This window comes from Staurois parvus, unplaced genomic scaffold (assembly GCF_062004578.1).
Source record: "Staurois parvus isolate SC_StPar_1 unplaced genomic scaffold, SC_StPar_1.0 ptg000118l, whole genome shotgun sequence".
NCBI classification, from domain to species: Eukaryota; Metazoa; Chordata; class Amphibia; order Anura; family Ranidae; genus Staurois; species Staurois parvus.
The window spans coordinates 9948550-9968859 of NW_028317914.1; the positions used below are offsets into that span (position 1 = coordinate 9948550).

The 20310-nt window shown below is 41.1% G+C and overlaps 1 protein-coding gene across 1 annotated transcript in view; it reads left to right on the top strand.

The window, feature by feature from the left end:
* The window catches only part of GREB1 (growth regulating estrogen receptor binding 1), a 197437-nt gene that overhangs the window by 55686 nt on the left and 121441 nt on the right, over positions 1 to 20310 (top strand). Inside the window, exons 3-4 of the mRNA XM_089672061.1 lie at positions 18805 to 18921; positions 19170 to 19346. Coding sequence (XP_089528187.1) covers positions 18805 to 18921; positions 19170 to 19346 — 294 coding nt within the window. The remainder of the gene's footprint in view (positions 1 to 18804; positions 18922 to 19169; positions 19347 to 20310) is intronic.

A 20310-nucleotide genomic window follows, 5' to 3' on the forward strand; every position in this document is an offset into this window, starting at 1 on the left:
GTTACCTGTGGTGCCATCGAGTGCAGTGTGGAGAAATTTAGACATTTTTACATGTGCATTTTTTACACTGCACATCACACCAGCTTTGTGGTATGAATGGAGCACATTGAAAACAATTATTTTCTGTGTGCCCTTTTAGAGACATGCGTATATCCAGTGAGGAAAAATTCAAGTCACTGCACATAATGTAAACAAGCTGTAAAAACTGTCACAAACAACGAGGCACTGTGAAATGTATATAGTTTAGTGGAATAAAATCAGTTCGTTTTCCATCCACATGTCTGTGAAATGGGAAAGATTTAAAATGCTGCACAGAGCAGATCAAACAAAATTCCTTTATATCATGAGTGAAAGCAATACTTTTTTTCTTTGTAAAATAACAAGCATGTCATACTTACATGCTGTGTGCAGTGGTTTTGCACAGTGCAGCCCGAATCCTCCTCTTCTCGGGTCCCCCGCAGGCTCTCCTGGCTCCTCCTTTCTGTCGGGTGCCTCCACAGCAAGCAGCTTGGAATGGGGGCACCCGCTGCTCTGTGTGTCCATTCTCACATGGAGTCACAACTTGGCCCCGCCCCTCTCTCTCCTCATTGGCTGACTGGCTGTGATTGACAGCAGCGGGAACCAATTGATCTAGCTTGCTGTCTCAGCCAATGAGGAGGCAGAGACCCGGGACAGCCGAGGCTATCGTTCACATCTCTGGATTGCGATGAGGCTCAGGTAAGTATTGAGGGGGCTGGGGGCTCTGCTGCGCAAAGAAGGTTTTTTTACCTTCATGCATAGAATGCATGAAGGTAAAAAACCTCGAGCCTTTACAACCGCTTTAAATAATGTGTTTAAAAACATGCACAAAACTCATATGTAATATACCAACTATTATTCTTGGAGATTTCAATATCCTCATTAATGTGAACAACCCAGCTACATCCCAACTCTTCAACCTAACTTCATCTTTTGCCTTAACACAATGGACACAGTCCTCCACTCACTCTGATGGGAATACATTAGACCTTGTTTTCTCCCATCTTTGCACTCCCTACAACCTCACAAACGCCCCCTTTCCTTTCTCTGATCACAATCTCATCACCTTCACAGTGTTGTCTTCAAACACTTATACACAAGCAGCAAACAATTACCCACAGAAACCTTCACAACTTAAAACCTTCTCTTTTCTACTCTGCAACTGCTGTCTACAACAATTCACTTTATTCCACACTAGACTCACTTGCTTCTCAAACTACACAAAGTATCAAGCCCTGACCTTTACAACCTCTTGTATTGAACTGTATCATTGCTGTATTATCTCACTTTATATTGTATAGTGCTGAGCAAACTGTTTCCATTATATAAATCCTGTATAATAATAATATGTAATATGCAGTAGTACAGGAAAAGCTAAAAGTAAAAGAGAAGGAAGATGACTGAGAAGAAAAAGAAGTAAAAGACTAAAGAAATAGAAGACAAATGAGCAAGGGACAATACTATTATACTATTATATTTATTAGATTTTATATACTATATATATATATATATATATATATATATACACACACATACGTATACACACAGGGCTTTTTTCTTAGGGAATAGGTACTTCCCACTTTCAAGTCATCCCCTGTCGCCATCCCCGCACCCACCTCTTAGCACCTTCCCTTGGTTACACCCCTGCCGAACTCCCAGTACTGCCCCTTTTAAAGAATACATAAACAAGTATCATTATTTGGGGCTGTCATTTGTATAGAATATATTATTAATAAAAGTAGTAAAATAGATCCCCTGCAGCCAGCAAAAATAGACCCCCAAAAAAATAGATTTCCTCAACAATAGATCTCCCCAGCAACAACAGATCAACTCGACAAACAACCTTTGACCCCCAGGCAACAATAGACCCCCCCTAGCAACAATAGACCACCCACAATGATTGAATCCCTCAGGTGTCAATAGATCCCCCAGCAGGCAGCATCAATAGACCCTCCAGCACACCCGCCACCCTTTGCCATTAAGTATTGGAGGTGTTGGAAAAGCGTTCCCCTGCGTTCCCGCTGAAACAAAGCCCTATATATATATATATATATATATATATATATATATATATATATACAGTGGGTATAGAAAATAATCACCTCCCTTTAGAATAATCATTGTTATAAATGATTATTGCTTAATTGTTGCTTTGTGGCCTGAAATGAAATGAAATGAAATCAGACACAGTTTTTGTTTTATCCCGCTGTATTTACTCAGTGCAGCTCATGAAAGATATAACACAAACATGTCAGAAAAAAAAAATCAAAAACAGAATTACTGAGTTGGAAAAAGGATCACTCCCTTGTATCAGTATTTTGTTGAACCACCTTTTGCATTATTACAGCCTTTATTCTGTTAGGATATGTCTCTACTAACTTTGCACATCTAGACTTTGCAATATTTGCCCACTCGTCTTTGAAGAACTGCTGAAGTTCAGTTAAATTTGATGGAGATTGTTTGTGGACTGCAGTCTTCAAGTCATTCCACATATTTACAATGGGGTTTAAGTCTGGGCTCTGACTAGGCCAAGCAAGAACATTCACCTTTTTCTCCCTCAACCACTGTGTGGTCATTTTTGCTGTGTGCTTTGTGTCATTGTCATGTTGTAAGGTAAACCTTCTTCCCAATAACAACTTATTGAGGGCAGCAGATTTTCCTCAAGAATTTGACCTTTTTTTGCCACATCCATTTTTCCTTCTATCCTGACCAGTGTTCCAGTCCCTGCTGCAAAGAACCCCCCCATAACAAGATATTACCTCCTCTGAGCTTTACTGTAGGAATGGTGTTATTTGGATGGTGATCTGTATTGGATTTCCGCCATACATATCGTTTGGTGTTGAGGCCAAATAATTCAGTTTTAGACCATTACACCTTTTTCCACGTGACCATTACACCTTTTTCCACAATCTAAGGTCCCTAACTCACATTCATACATACACATACTAGGGACAATTTAGACAGGAGCCAATTCACCTACCAGCATGTCTTTGGAGTGTGGGAGGAAACCGGAGTACCCGGAGGAAACCCACGCAGGCACAGGGAGAACATGCAAACTCCAGGCAGGAGGTGCCATGGCTGGGATTTGAACCAACGACCCTAGTACTGCCAGGCGGAAGTCATGACTGCATGTGGCGTTTCTTGAGGCGTGGCTTTTTTCTCGCAACCCTCCCAATAAAGCCACATTTGTGGACAATTTGTGATACTGTTGTCACATGCACACAATCAGACCCGGACTGGCCATAGGGCACACCGGGCACTTGCCCATTGGGCCGGGGCCACCTGGACAGGAGAGGCGGCTGGGTGGAACATAGAGGACCGTGCATTTCTTGGTTCCTCTATGATCCACCCAGCTGCCTCTCCTATCCATCTCCTGCATGCACTGGGCTCCTGTATGCCTCCCCGTGGCGGCCCCCCCTCATCCCCTGGAGCACTGCGGGGATCTGTCAGCATATCCCATTCCCTCCTCCTCCTGCCCTCTCCTCCTGTGTTTGCCCCGCCCACACTCCCAGCCAGCCTTGTGTCTTCTCTCCCCCCTTCTTCTTTCTTTCTCACACAGAAAACTCATCTGTCCCAAAGGACACATTATCCTGTAATCTTTGACACAGCAGTTATGATGACCCATTGTATGAATTGGTGTGATGGCAGCACAGTAGCTTGGTGGTTAGCACTTCTGCCTTGCAGCACTGGCCAGTACACTATCTGCCTGGAGTTTGTATGTTCTCCTTATGTTTGTGTGGGTTCCTTCCCACGCTCCAAAGACATGTTACAAGGTCAATGGGCCATAGTATGTGTATGTATGCATGTGGGAGGGACCTAAGATTGTAAGCTCCTTGAGGGCAAGAACTAATGTGAATGTATAGTATGTAAAGAGCTGTAAAAATTGTAGGCACTTTTTAAATACCTGGAATAAATAATTAAAAATGGCTCTAACAGCTATATCTGATGCTGTAAAATCATTTTTTATTACAATGGTTATTAATAATACATTTGTTCTCTGGTGAACCCAGTCTACCAGCTCATAATTTCCCTTTGTGTTTATGTCAGGTAGAAGGTTTTATTTCTTAATAATATCCTGGACTTCAGAGAGTACAGCTTTTATCACATTAGATTTAAATATTGCTGTTTACTGCATTTGACTTACGCCTATTCCAAACACCTAATAACTTGTATAACATCAGAAATGATTATTATTTTAATTATTATTATTAATAATAATATTATTATACAGGATTTATATAGTGCCAACAGCTTGTGCAGCCTTTACTACATGAGGGCAGACAGTACAGTTACAATACAATACGGGAGGAATCAGAGGGCCCTGCTTGTTAGAGTTTACAATCTAAAGGAAGGTTACTGAATGGGTTAAACTATTGACATAGTTCTCTGTTCCCAATGAGGTTAAACTCTAATCTTTCTAACACAGTGATATGAACAGTTATATTATTATTATAGGTAAAGTTGATCCAGAGAATATCCGATTGCCTCTCAGGGGATCAGGAAGGAATTTTTTTCCCTAAAGGAGCAAATTGGATAGTGTTTTGCTGGTTTTTTTTGCCTTCCTGTGGATCAACTGTGAGTATAGGATTATAACTTTTTTTTTTATGGTTTAACTGGATAGACTGTTGTCTTTTTTCAGGCCAATTAAGTATGTAACTATTATTAATTATTATAATAATAATATTATATAAGATTTATATAGCACCAACAATGAGGTAAATACCATACCTTTGTGTTTTTGGGCTGAGGAAAAAATTAACACAAACATAGGAAGAACATACAAACCTCATGCAGATTGTTGCCATGCAGAAACCAGGACTTGCCAAAAGTTCTTTCCACCAGACTGGCCTTAGTTTTGTAGAATAGTGTAATAGTGTAAAATAGTTTATTGGGTGACTTGAAATCTTCCCATGATCTGTTTTGTTGTCATATTGTCCTAGAAAGTGTTTTTGAGATATAATTGCTCACCATTTCATTGTATTATGAATGATGCTCCCTCCAAGCTTGTTAAGATGAGGTCTAATGTTTGGGCCTCTTTAATAATATCTGTCCAAATCATACTCCTTAAAGGATTTTTAAAGCATTTTAATGAACCCAATACAATAGACTAACGTCTAGTTGCAGTAGTTTACTGCATTTTGCACATAGTTGCTGCACATTACACTTGCAGCAACCAAAAGTAATATTACAGTTATCGGTAGAGCTTGGTAATCAGACTCTGGCTTCTTAGACATCATTCAGACAGAGGGATGAGGATGCCTAGACTGTAGCATTCAGACGTGGCTAAATTTCTGGATGCAGCAGTGCACTGTGCTATGGCCACATAGAGGTTGGACCATTACTACCGCCAGCCCTGCAAACTGTCTGCATCCAGGGCTGGCAAAAGCACTATTTGCATGTGACTGCTCTTATCATCGGTTTGCCGCATAAGACTTGCTATCTGCTTCCTTCTACTGGAATTTCCTAGCTGTGCTATTAATACAATTCTGTATTCTAATGTTAATAATATATTACATTGACCATGAGCTAAAAAGAGATGCAACTTAAAAACGCCGTTTGAACCTATCTAGAAACTAAAAGGCAAAAACAGACAAGGACCCCCCAGAGTGAGAGCCATTCATGTCATTACCAAAAGACTATTTCATATCCAAGTGCAATTGCTTCTTTCTGAAATAAATATATAAATAAATAAACCTCACCTAACATAATCCTGTATTCTTTGAGTTTGAACTGACTTACGGAAACCTGTCATGAGGAAAATATGGCAGGTGTGGCGGTGGTGTCATGCTCTCTACCTTGTCCAATCAGGCAATGCTTTGCATACACTGAGAAAATTAAAAGCATTCTCTGAATGGTGTCTGTGCCAAGTGGCTGGCCGCCTGTGTTCAGAATGTAGGAGTGCAGCTATTCGACGTGGAAGGCGGAAGATAGCAGAGATCACCGGAAAAGCAGTGTGTACTTTAATGACTTCCAGTGGCATCGTCCATGTATAGATGATATATACATAGTGACATTGGACAAATGTGCCTGTGTAAAACATATCAACGCCTGGAATTCATCTTTAACTACTTCAACATTGGGCACTTTCACCCCCTTCCTGCCCAGGCCAATTTTCAGCTTTCAGTGCTGTCGCACTTTCAATTGCAATTGCGTAGACATGCAACACTGTACCCAAATTACATTTTTATAATTTTTTTTGCGACAGATAGAGATTTCTATTGGTTGCATTTAATCAGCACAGGTTTTTTAATTTTTTGCTAAACAAATGAAAAAAGACCTAAATATTTTGAAAAAAAAAAAAATTTGATGTTATAAAATTTTGCAAATAAGTAATTTTTCTTCTTCACTGATGAGGCTGCACTGATAGACACTGATAGGCTGCACTGATGAGGCGACAGTGATGGGCACTGATAAGCTGCAATGATGGGCACTGATGAGGCTGCACTGATAAGGCAGCATTGATGGGCACTGATAGGCGCTGATATGCTGCACTAATGGGCACTAATAAGCTGCACTGATGGGGCTGCACTGATAAGCAGGAAACTGATGATCAGTGCGCTTATTACCAGTGTAAATCTGTCCTGTCAGGATTGCCAATTATCTGCTCTCCATTCCTCTCACGTCGATAGTGCGCAAGGAAAGGAAATGCAGATAACCGGCAAGTTTGTTTACATGGGATCAGCTGTGATTGGCCCATTACCTCGATTTTTGATCACAGAGCGTGCCCAATGTGCACCCCGAGAGCGAGCAGTGTCAGGATTCTGGAAGGGCATCCATAGATGAACTGACAACTGCACTGTAGCCATCTTTTGGCTATATCACAGTCGAGAAGTGGTCAAAGTACCTATAAATCAACGAGGAACTTATAATATTTTAAAACACATATAAAGAAGTTGATGTTGTGTGATTAAAGGATATCTATTGGCACAGCATGCAACAAAAGATTACTTGAAAAATCTCCTTTCTTGTTGTGAGTGCTGCAGGTCCACTGGCCATCTCTTTTCACAACTTCCTGGATTCCCTGCATGCTTTGCAGTTTCTCCATTTCTAAGAAATACGTCCCATGGTACCTTGATTCCTGTACTGACTCCACTTCCTGAAACTCCTTCTGTCAGCACCTCTGTGGTTCAGAAGGCAGGTTCTGTGAAATGTGTGACACAGCAGGCATAATGGCTACGTGTCACAGAATTCAAGGAAGTAAATGTGCGGGATCTTCACACTTCAAGTTCATTCAGATTAATAGGAGTAGGCTAGAAATAATTGAAACACAGTGAGGAAATGAATATATGATTTGACCATAAATAATCCGAAATCCTCCTGCGCTATACAAATGGAACTACTAAACCTCTTCTCTAGCTGCCAGCACTCAAAACTGATACCAAAAGCAGTGTGAATAAATTGTAAAAAAGTAGTGCAGCGCTCAAAACAACTACAACTCAAGAATAATACAAATGACAAAAAAATCAACAGTGATATATATTAGTGCCAACCCTTAAAAAATAAAAAATTAAGTGCCAAACCATGACCATAAACATAATGTGCATACATTTAATAAATATTGCTTCAAAAAAAATTGTCCAATAAGGAAAAAAACTTTAGCAGTGCTCACAAAGTGCCACACAAATAAAACCACATATGTGTATAAATAAAGAACAATGTCCTTTCGGTGAAAAGAAAAATATATATATTCATGCGGCGTGCAGCTGTGATAATGAATAAAACCGTGACTGTGCCAAACTCCTTCCGTAAATGGCTAAATTGCCCCCTCACCTCCTCCTACTGACCCCGAAGGGCCAACAGGCTTGCAGGATCACCTGGATCCTTATTTTGTCAAGGCCAGCAGCTTCCTTCCTTCCCTGGATCTCCTCAGCAGGGTTCCAAAGAGCCCCTATTCAGTCAGGGCAGTCCTGAAGAGTAATAGCTCACCAATCCAGTGAGCCAAAGAAATACTTTCTAAGTGTAGTATTAAATCCACTTATTTTATTTTCAAAGAGTAAAAAAGGATAACACTCACATTGAAGACAATCTTCCCTCCTCACTGATGTGTGGGTGTAGTGCATGCGAATGGGACCTCTTGGGTGTAGCAAGATGGCGTCTCACGCTGGAAATGCGTCACCACGCACCGGAACTACAAACTCGCGTACCTACGCCTTACGTCACCGTCTGCTCGTGACCCAGATGAAGTCACGAGCAGACGGTGACGTAACGCGTAGGTACGCGAGTTCGTAGTTCCGGTGCGTGGTGACGCATTTCCGGCGTGAGACGCCATCTTGCTACACCCAAGAGGTCCCATTCGCATGCAGTACACCCACACATCAGTGAGGAGGGAAGATTGTCTGCAATGTGAGTGTTATCCTTTTTTACTCTTTGAAAATAAAACAAGTGGATTTAATACTACACTTAGAGAGTATTTCTTTGGCTCACTGGATTGGTGAGCTATTACTCTTCAGGACTGCCCTGACTGAATAGGGGCTCTTTGGAACCCTGCTGAGGAGATCCAGGGAAGGAAGGAAGCTGCTGGCCTTAACAAAATAAGGATCCAGGTGATCCTGCAAGCCTGTTGGCCCTTCGGGGTCAGTAGGAGGAGGTGAGGGGGCAATTTAGCCATTTACGGAAGGAGTTTGGCACAGTCACGGTTTTATTCATTATCACAGCTGCACGCCGCATGAATATATATATTTTTCTTTTCACCGAAAGGACATTGTTCTTTATTTATACACATATGTGGTTTTATTTGTGTGGCACTTTGTGAGCACTGCTAAAGTTTTTTTCCTTATTGGACAATTTTTTTGAAGCAATATTTATTAAATGTATGCACATTATGTTTATGGTCATGGTTTGGCACTTAATTTTTTATTTTTTAAGGGTTGGCACTAATATATATCACTGTTGATTTTTTTTGTCATTTGTATTATTCTTGAGTTGTAGTTGTTTTGAGCGCTGCACTACTTTTTTACAAATGATTTGACCATAGATACGCTTTAACAGGCATACTGTATTGATCATAATGAGAAATATTTTCTTGTACAGAACTGAATTCATGTTTAAATGTTTAAAGCAAGGCTTGTGGGCCGAATCCCGACTGCTGTAAGGTTTTATGCAGCTTTCTGGTGTAGGAGGACTCTGATTGGGACCTGGGTGTAAGGGGGGACTGTGATGGGGACTCCAAAGAAAGGGAGTACTCCAATGGGGACCCCAATGTAAGGAGGACTTTGATGTAAAGGGAACTCTGATGGGCTCAAGTTTATTTGGAATTTCCCAACCGATAAGAGGCACGGAGGAACTCAGCTATGAGGATAGAGTAGATGAACTGAATTTACTCTCTTGTGAGAAGAGATGGTTAAGAGGGGAATCTGATCACCATGTATAAATACATAAGTGGTCCATATAGTGAACTTGGTGTAGAGTTATTCAGGTCAATACAGAGGACAAGGAGCACTATTTATGTCTGGAGGAAAAAAGATGTAACCTCCACATAGGTCACGGAAACAAGGCTAAGCGACTATGCATGAAAAAACATTGGAACTGTGCAGAAAAATGGCAGCAGGGGCTCTGGACTGATGAGTCAAAATGTGAAATATTTGGCTGTAGTAAGAGGCAGTTTGTTTGTGAAGGGCTGGAGAGCGATAAAATAGTGAGTATCTGCAGGCAGCAGTGAAGCATGGTGGAGGATCCTTTCAGGTTTGGGGCTCCATGTCTGTAAATTGAGATTTGGTCAGGATCAATAGTGACGTCATTGCAGAAAAATACGGGCAGACACTTATTTGTCATGCCGTACCATAAGGGAACCTAGAAGAATTGATGCTGTTTGAATGCAAAGGGTGATCCCACCAAATATTGATTTGATATGGATTTCTCTTCTGTTCATTTACTTTCCATTTTGTTGATAAAAATAAACTGTTGACACTTCTATTTCTGAAAGCATTCTTACAGTATTTACAATATTTGACTGCCCAAGATTTTTGCACAGTACTGTAGATTCAAATCTGTATGGATTATCACCTCCACGATATAGAATGGAACCCCCCCCCCCGCAATTCACAGCCAGCAGAAAGCAGCCACAAATAATTCCCAAAAAGCCATCAAATAGACTCTATGTAAAGCAAAAGGTGTATAGGAAAACAAAGCCTTTTCACTTCACGTATGTGAAAGACTTTATTTCAATTAAAGCTACTTTGTACGATGGCATATCTATACTGATATTAAAAATATATTTACCTAATTGTGTGTCCTCTTTATGAGTAAAGCACACAGGGATGAAGGAGGGTCATTAGCTAGAATATATACAAAGATTAAAAGCAAACAATCAGGACCAGGGGCGGACTGACAACTCATGGGGCCCCCGGGCAATAGGGGATCATGGGGCCCCTGTGTCCTTGCCCAAACTCAAAAAGCCTATGAAAAAGGTACCAGGGGCATCTCATGGGGCCCCCTACTGACCCTGGGCCCTTGGGCAGTGCCCGAGTTTCCAAATGGTCAGTCCGCCTCTGATCAGGACCCATATGGTCTGAATCTCTAAAAAACATAATATAGGACCTTAGGGGAATAATGTTTACCTATATCATTGTGGTTAAATGCCCGGTCATACCGGTGCGATTCCAGGTGTAACTTGCCTTTCTCCTGGCAACCGACAAACCCAGACACTCTATTGGCTTGCCAGACAGAGATGTGTGATTCGTCACTCCAGAGCACACATCTCCACTGCTCTAGAGCCCAGTGGCAGTGTGCTTTACACCTCTGCATCCGACACTTTACATTGCACTTGGTGATGTAAGGCTTGGATGCAGCTGCTCAGCAATGGAAACCCATTCCATGAAGCTCTCTATGCACTGTTGTTGTGCTAATCTGAAGGCCACATGAAGTTTGGAGGTCTTTAGCTATTGACTCTGCAGACAGTTGGTGACTTCTGCGCACTGTGCCCTTTAGCATGTGCTGACCCCACTCTGTCATTTTACGTGGCCTTCCACTTCGTGGCTGAGTTGCTGTTGTTCCCAGTTGCTTCCACTTTGTTATAATACCACTAACAGTTGACTGTGGAATATTTAGTAGCCAGGAAATGTCATGGATGGACTTATTGCACAGGTGACAACCTATCACGGTACCACGCTTGAATTCACTGAGCTTCTGAGAGCGACCCATTCTTTCACAAATGTTTGTAGAAGCAGTCTGCATGCCTAGGTGCTTGATTTTATACACCTGTGGCCATGGAGGTGATTGGTACATCTAAATCCAATGATTTGGGGGGGTGTCCCAATATTTTTTGGCAATATAGTGTACATAGAATATAATGGAAATCACACTGCAAATTACAAGAAATCGCTGAAAAATTTCACAAGCAGCAATAAAGCCTTTTAAATCGCAGTGGTGTGACCAGTGACTTAAAGTTTATGAGCTCCTGGGGAAGAAAAGTGTTTGAAACATGTTGAGTCTTTTTATGTGGATTCTGTCATCCTTTAATAGGAATTATGCGTAATTAAGAAATGAACCATGTTACTGATAGATCATATGGGCATAAGATATACAAATTGGTCACCGTGTATGATTTTTATCCATATTTAATAAAGAAGATGTAACTTTTTAACTGTACTACTATCTCATTACCACAATCATTTGTATATGTGCCGTAAAAGTCCCTGCTAGATATGTGTTTGTTTAATCTTTTGAATAAGACAGATGTCAGTTTTTTTACATTCGTGCCCATTTAGTTTGTGTCCGGCGGACAAGGGGGACCCGTGATAACTCGAAGGGTGGCCAGATCTAAACAGACTCTAGTGTCTTTTTACATTAGGCTACCCCCAATCTGTCACATTTAGGTCCAGAAAAACAGGACAGGATGCAGTCCTTTTTCTGTTTTTTGGGACCTGGATGGACTCGGAGGTAGGCAGGTGTCCGTTTACATCAGCCTGCTAATGGAGCTACATGGAGCTTCCAATAGGCAGACCTGATTGGAAAACGTGTAAAAGGGCCCTTACTCATGAGAGTCAGTGAAAGACTTTTACATGGAAAGCCCTCCAGCTAGGTCCTTTCTGGCATTTGTACACCATGACTGTTTTTATATATATCCTGAACTGTTTATTTTCATAGTTTTGCATCTATAATATATTTTTTATCTAAGCTTTTTTAAGCCCATTGCAAGCAGCCGGAATAGACCAGTTCTTAAATAACTCTTGACATAACCGACCACAGAAAGAAAGAACACTATGCCTTGTGATCAGTGTTTTGTAACAATTAATTGAAGAAGGCTTCCTGTGGACACAAAAAACTTTATATGCTTCTGTGCTTTCAAAACACCCGGCACTGGCTTCCCCCTCCTCTCAGTATATGTTTTAGGAGCTGCTGGAATTAGCATTTTCTTTAAGATCTCAAGAGCCTGGTCTAATCACAAAGCTTGTGAGGCCTTTTTACTGACCATTTTCCACTAAACACTTTAAAATAGACTAGCATTATACCATAACAAAGTTCTGAATTGTAATGTTTTTAGGATGTTATGGCCAGTAGTATTCATAGTATTATTAGTATAAGGTGGCTGGATTTTAGGAGATAAGCAAGCTGCTGTTGATATTTGTGTGGTTCTTCCATAATCAAGCAAGCTGGTATCCATCAAGGATTTTGGCCAATGAGCAATGATGGCAAATCCATGTCAATAATTTTTACAGGTGTTTGATCTGCTGCTGTCAGCGGTGTCTGGAGGTTTCTGTTTCCTCCTTTAGTTATATATGGACGACCAAAGTAGGAAGAGATTTGCCTATCTTTGCTTAGACTACTGCACTTCCTATACCCTCCATGCATGTCTTGGCAGACATTCAGACGTGACATACATGTAGTTAAAGGCTCGTTCCCTTTTGTCTTGGGAGTTCATTTATACAGAAAGAAACTGTTTGTGGAGCAAGCACATTCTAAGTGCTCATTTCAGCTACCTAGTTAACCCCTGTCCTGCCTAGTTATCACCAGATCATTGTAAATGATGCAAGAATTGGTCAGATTGCTTCCTTTAAATGAGCATTGTATAGACACCTTTACGGTGACTCTATTAAACTATATCCCTATTCTCCAAAAATAATTCTAAAACATGCACTACTTAATGGCCCTGTAATCTACTTTTCATGAAATTGTTTCTTACTGTGCTTTTGTGCCTTTGTGTTATATCGTCCACCACAAGCTCCGAAACCTTCTCTTCCCTCACTGCCATTTGTTTGGAATGAACAGTGCACCTTAGTTGCAGTCATGTGCACTGCTGTATGCACACTGCAAACTTCCTCGTCCACAGTCCATCTCAATAAAAAACAAGAAAGGGTGGCTAAATTTTTACATGCATTGGGACCACGGAGAATAAAAAATGCCACCCTCTACAAAAATCCAGATCACAGAAAGAAAAAAAGAGATTTGGAGACGGCTGAGAGCAATGGAAGGTACTCTTTTGAGTTACCATATATTTAAATTGAATTTTCTTTTATAAACCAGAATTTGGTGTCTTTAGGAAGACAAACAAATTTCCATCTTAACATTCAAATACTTAAAGTGGAACTACACGGCATCTGAGCACCTCAAACCAAAAATGCTATTTAATTCCTTTTTATTATTCAAAAGCAAACTCACCCATCCATCCATGTCTCCATGCTTCATTTTGCTGAGAAATCATTTTGAAAAAAACCCTCTGGCATTTTTGGAAGTACAGTGTAAAAAATATTATCCAGGAAGTAAATGATACATGAATCATCTGCCCTTACTCAAGATGGCCACTTTAAAAAATATATATCTTAATATTGGACAGTGCCAATGGATGGACATATATACCACTATTACAAATTCCCAAATTAAAACAAAAAAAAGGGAGCAGCTCTCTAGTTACCATATTTTTCACTCCATAAGACACACTTTTCCCCCCAAAAAAATGGGGGAAAATGTCTGTGCATCTTATGGAGCGAATATCGAGCGGCTGGCCCGGTATTCCCCCCCGTGTTAGAATACCAGGCCGGCCGCTCGGCTCTTCTTTGCAGACATCAAGCGGACCTACCTGTTCCTCGGTCCAGCGGTGTCCTCAGTCTTCTTTCCCCGATGTCGGCATTGGCACCCGGCTGTGACAGCTTGCAGCTTCACAGTCGGATGCCCACTGCGCATGTGCAAGAAGCGCCGTGCTTTGTGAATGGCCCTGTAATCTTCTGTCACGTGTCCCAGAAGATTATGGGGAAGGAGGGGGGAGGACAACTCCGCAGAAGTGGGAGTGGGTACCTGTCAAATTCGGGTACCCGCCCCCCCCTCCACTCCCCAAAGGTCCGCAGTCTCTGGTCATCTCTTGTACTGTGTCCACAGTCTCTGGTCATCTCCTGTACCGTATCCGCAGTCTCTGGTCATCACCTGTACCGTGTCCTCAGTCTCTGGTCATCTCCTGTACTATGTCCGCAGTCTCTGATCCTCTCCTGTACCATGTCTGCAGTCTCTGGTCATCTCCTGTACCATGTCTGCAGTCTCTGGTCATCTCCTGTACCATGTCCACAGTCTCTGGTCATCTCCTGTACTGTGTCCGCAGTCTCTGATCACCTCCTGTACTATGTCCGCAGTCTCTGGTCATCTCCTGTACTGTGTCTGCACTCTCTGGTCATCTCCTGTACCGTATCCGCAGTCTCTGGTCATCTCCTGTACCGTGTCTGCACTCTCTGGTCATCTCCTGTACCGTGTCCGCAGTCTCTGGTCATCTCCTGTACCGTGTCCGCAGTCTCTGGTCATCTCCTGTACCATGTCCGCAGTCTCTGATCATCTCCTGTACCATGTCCGCAGTCTCTGGTCATCTCCTGTACCATGTCCGCAGTCTCTGATCATCTCCTGTACTGTCCGCAGTCTCTGGTCATCTCCTGTACTATGTCCGCAGTCTCTGGTCATCTCCTGTACCATGTCCACAGTCTCTGGTCATCTCCTGTACCATGTCCGCAGTCTCTGGTCATCTCCTGTACTATGTCTGCAGTCCTTTGGTTCAGAATATTTTTCTTCCTGTTTTTCACCTCTAAAATCTAGGTGCGTCTTCTGGAGCGAAAAATACAGTACTTGGAAACCATGAAAAATGTGTAAAAAATAGTTAGACAAGCGCTACTCAGGATGTGAGTATTATCACATCTCAAAGCAGACCATCTCTCCGTACCTTAATATGTCAAAAAAATATAAATAAACATACAAAATTATGTCTCATAACACGTGAAAACAAATATTATCACATCTATAGCATATATCCGTGACCACTACTTTATGTGATTGACAATGTGTCCATGCAATATTATCAATATATTTAAACATCTATAAATAAATATGCAAAATATCTCTTTTTTGTGTTATCTTCATGAACATACGTGCTTCTTATCAAAACATCACCACACTGTGACAAATCCACCTTCAGCCAAATTAAATGAACTTACCAGAGCTCTATGCTGGTAATATTATAAACCAGCTAATGAACAGTGGCTCTGGTAGCAACGATCTGCAGGGATGACAACAGCCTCTACACCTCTATGGATAAATCCTCATGCATGTATATACCATGTGAAAGGGAGAGAAGAGGAAGCGTCATAGCGTAACACCATTAAAAGAATTTTATTCCATTAAAAAGTATAAACCACACTCACAGAGCAAAGTGTCACAGTCGACACCAGCAGTAACAGCAATCGGATCAGCTCCTGTCTCCACGGACACTGGCAGTTCACCCATACGTGGTGACGTCACCTCCAAAGCCCCACCCCACACGTTTTGTGGATGACAATATTGTTTACACTGCATTTTTCTTGGTTTCCAAGTAATTAGAGAGCTGCTGCTTTTTTTGTTTTAATTTAGGAATTTTTAATAGTGGTATATACGTCCATTTGTGCCGTCCAATATTAAGATATATATTTTTGGAAGTGGCCATCTTGAGTCAGGGCAGATGATTCATGTATCATTTAATTCCTGGAATCCATCTGCCTTAGCTCAGGCATAGGTTGAGCAGAGAACCCTCCCTCCCCTCCTGAAGACTCCTGGGGTGTATGCCATCATATTCCTAGGCAAGGAAACCAGGAAGTAACTGGAAAAACAATATTAAAAAAAAAGTTTAAATAAGTAAATATGATATAATTTCTTATCTATTTACTAATGCTAGCAGCATAATTTAAAAATAGTCCATGTTGACTGAAAGAGTGAAGGTCTGCTTTAATCATTTTGTATATCCTAACTGTATCCTAGAAAAATCCAAGCACTCATAAGCATTTTTTTATTTCTTTGAATATTTTTTACGATGAGTAGCTTTACATTTTTAATTTTTTTCTAGACGTTTTTCAGTACTACAAAATAATCTTTTAAACCAAAGCATCACAAAAAAGCTAGCAATGCCCATTATAGTTATAATAGTTGCAATTTCAAAATGCACTTTGTATAAACATAACAAGGAAACATGGAACTGAAAAAAGAAAATATGTGCAAATAAGATAAAAACTCCCAGCTGAATAAATCTAAAGCAAAATTGATACATGTATACTTCCAGGCAATTCTTGCAGCCTTGAGCAGAAGTACAAAACAATTTATAGTGAATTTCCTTTCCTCACCAACATTTGGGCAACAAGAAAAAATGACATGAGAAATGTATTTTCATGCCAGGCTCTTTTTAACAGATACTATTCTACCACTACATCTACTCTACATAAATGATTATAAGAAATAGCTATTAATAATGTTGTATTATTAAACATTACTATGACAGTGTTACCACACATAACTGCTCATATATAGTGTTCTGTTCATTTGCACGGCAATCTAGTTAGTTTCTCCATCATTATTTTACTAGTCTTATGTGGCAAATATTTGTTTTTAAAATCTAGAATAATCAGTATCAGTTCTTTATAATACTTGATTTGTAACAATTTGTAATTGTAGCCGTTCAGCAGAATTGTGTTCTTCAGACCTTTATTGCCTAACATAGCCTTTCCCAACTAGGGTTCCTCCAGAGCTTGCTAGAGGTTCCTTGAGTATTGAGCAATTTCTGCCTCTCAAATAAGTAACTACTGAAAACAATAATCTTCTTAGCCATCTGTAAAGGGGGAACTCTTCCTAATGACAAGTGTAAAACCAGCCAAACAGGGATAGAAATTTGTCTGGTTCAGAAGGGACCAGCCAAATTTCGACCCATGTATGAATAGACTGGTTATGCACAAGTCAATCTTTTGAACAATTTGTGTACAGCCAGCCTGTTGAAAAACTTTGTCAGGCTCAGCACTATAGCTGGTGGTGCTGATCAGTGTATTCTGACAGCGGAGAAGTCTCCCTGCTGTCAGAATACAATAGCAGAGCGGGAAGGATTCTGCCATCCACACACCTGTTTGTTGAGCGAAAATAAGAAGACGTATGGCCAGCCTTAGGAGCATTCTTCCCCGTGAACATCACACTAATGTACCATGAGCTGTAACAAGGGTTCCCTAAGACTGGAACGTTATTCCGAAGGGTTCCTCTTTGTTAAAAAAGTTGAGAAGGACTGGTCTAACATGTTTCCCTCATACACTGTCTTGTTAGCTACTTACAGTTTTATCCTTTTCTTTACAAAGCCTGCACCAAGTTCCTGTCTTCATAGGAGCCTTCATGGTGCAGATGCACCTTTCAGTCCTCATATTCAATATTAGGGAGATGCCTGATTAAAGTTGGAAATTCAATGGTAAAAATTTTGCAGAAAAAAGTTTTTGTTCCAAAGCCTACATCACAGCTCAGAGTTCTAACATTTTAGCAAATATATGGCAGTGATGTAATGTAAAATGATGTGTGTGACCCTTTATCTGCTCCCTTGTGCAACTGTAGTTTTGTGTGATCCCATGTGAGTATCTCAGAATGTTCTGACTTTTTTGGTTTCAGCATTTGCTTGGTGCAGCTGCAAGATTGGGGCAACATCAGCTGTCACTCCACTAGCATCGGGAGATGGTCCTTTAATACATGAGCTCTTCATTAGGAGAGAAGATCAGGCTACAACTGATCTACAATAAAAAAAATTAGAATAGGACTTACTGAGTCTACAAACATGAAATTTTTATGATTATTGTATATTGCAAAGCTATTTCAAAGGTACACAATCTCCTTCTTCAGAAAGTGGTGCAGCAAAAACCTAATGTCCCATCCAGAAGATATAAATGCTAAAAGATGGCTGTCTTACTGTTAGTGCTAATATTCTAAAGCAGTGTTTCTCAACCTTTTTTCAGTCAAGGCACCCTTTAAAATTATGGACAGTCCCAAGACACCCTTTAAAATTATGGACAGTCTCGAGGCACCCCATTCTAAAATGTGAAAAACCATTCTAATAGTTGTATATAACACAGCAACAACCACACATATAGGACATTCAACATTAGAGGTGATTTATTCTTCCAAAGCAAATACACTTTTGCACACTGGATACTGACTAGTATTCCTATGTTTCTTTTCTTCCTCAGTTATTATCCATCACTTAGCTAATGTGACCCCAGCACTGACAAAGAGGGGCAGGGGAGGGTCAAACTAGGATGCTGTGCAGGCAGCTGACATCCTTTCCTCCTTATCAGCTGATGATGTTATTGGCTGTCAGGATGTTGGTGGCTAGAAGGTCATAATGGTGCACAATTAGAACCTGTGGCTTTGTGTAACTAAAAGGCAGGCTTGTTCCACCCGCTGGCTTGTATACAAGTTTTGGGCAATTTTTAGACATTTTGCTAAGGCACCCCTGAAGAAACCTAAAGGCACTCCAGTGTGCCTGGGAACCCTGGTTGAGAAAGGCTGTTCTAAAGAGCTGTTTATAATGTGTTGTGTTCTTGAAAGGTGGTCGTTTGGATAATAATGATGATGAAGAGGAAGACGATGATGGGTCTGAATCAAGCAGTTCACCTCACTCATATCAGAACAAACCTCCCCCTGAAGGTTGCTGTACAACAGATGGTAAGTGCTACAGACCTTTATGTACTAACCATTAGTTAATCGTATGTATAAAGATAGCCAATCCTATTGTAATGACTACTGTACTATGTTGTCTAACTTTAAATGTTCAATAATGCACTGTAACCCAAATACCCAGTTGTGTGTGTGTGTATATATATATATATATATATATATATATATATATATATATATATATATATATATACTACTGTATATAGCAGTTTACTAAATCTTGTTTCTTGTTTTAGGCTTTTGCCAGGCCGGTAAAGACCTGAGATTGGCAACTGTGTGTACAGAACAGTTTGAAGTGCCTCCCGGATTTCTGTTGGTTGGTGCCAAGTCCCCTAGTTTACCAGACCATATTCTAGTGTGTGCTGTGGATAAGAGGTTTCTCCCCGATGACAACGGTCGCAATGCTCTCCTCGGTATGTCATTGACTGGATGCTCTATATGTATCTGACTTGCTGAGAGTGATTTGTCCTGATGGCTGCTGATTGGTAACATATTGTGATTAGAGTGCAGTGGGAAGTTAGGGCAGTGTGACCTCTTCCTGAGACACAGCCACAGCTAAAAAAAGATCAGATACAGAGAGTATGAATGTGCAATAATAGAGAAGAGATGCTCTTTGGAGACATTGACTGAAATATATGACCTGTATTATTTACCTCCACTGAGACTTATGTGCGTGCATCTATATTTTTATATACATGTGTTTGTGTGGTGTTTTTGCTCTATACTACAGGTGTTATCCCTAAAGCGGAACTCCAGAAAATTAGCTAACTGTATACGTGAAATACAGTGAAGGGAGCTCTGTTACCTGTCATAGGAGTTGTATTTCTGTCCACCCAGTCTTGAGATTTACACAGCTCTGCCATAAAGCATAGCCCTGTCTAATATAGGAGGCAGGGCTGTAAATAAGGGGGTACCAGTGGTCCTCCTGTATGGGGCCCAAGCGCAGCTGAATGAATAAGTTGTGGGCAGGGAGGGTGATCGGCATGTGTGTGTGTTGGGGGGGGCAATTACTGGAACCGATCCCCTGTATTACTCTCTTTGCAGCAGTTAAAAGCTGGCTGCTTCTCCTCTCCCTCCCCCCAGCTTTCAGCTGTTGCAGAGAGAGTAATACAGGGGATCGGTTCCAGTAATCCCCCACCACCACACCATTCATCCCCCCCCCCCCCCGTGCACCATATGTTTCCCCCTGCTGCGCAGGACTCCCTGTGTGTCCCCCCTACCCCCGCAGTGCTGCCGGCTTCCCTCCTCTCCTTCCCATCCTCAGCTGCAAACACACAATAAGATCCTTCAGGATGGAGAGTAGGGGAAGGGTCCTGTAAATATGTCACATTTACCAGCCCCTTCCTTTCCTGAATGAACACAATGAGTAATCGGTAC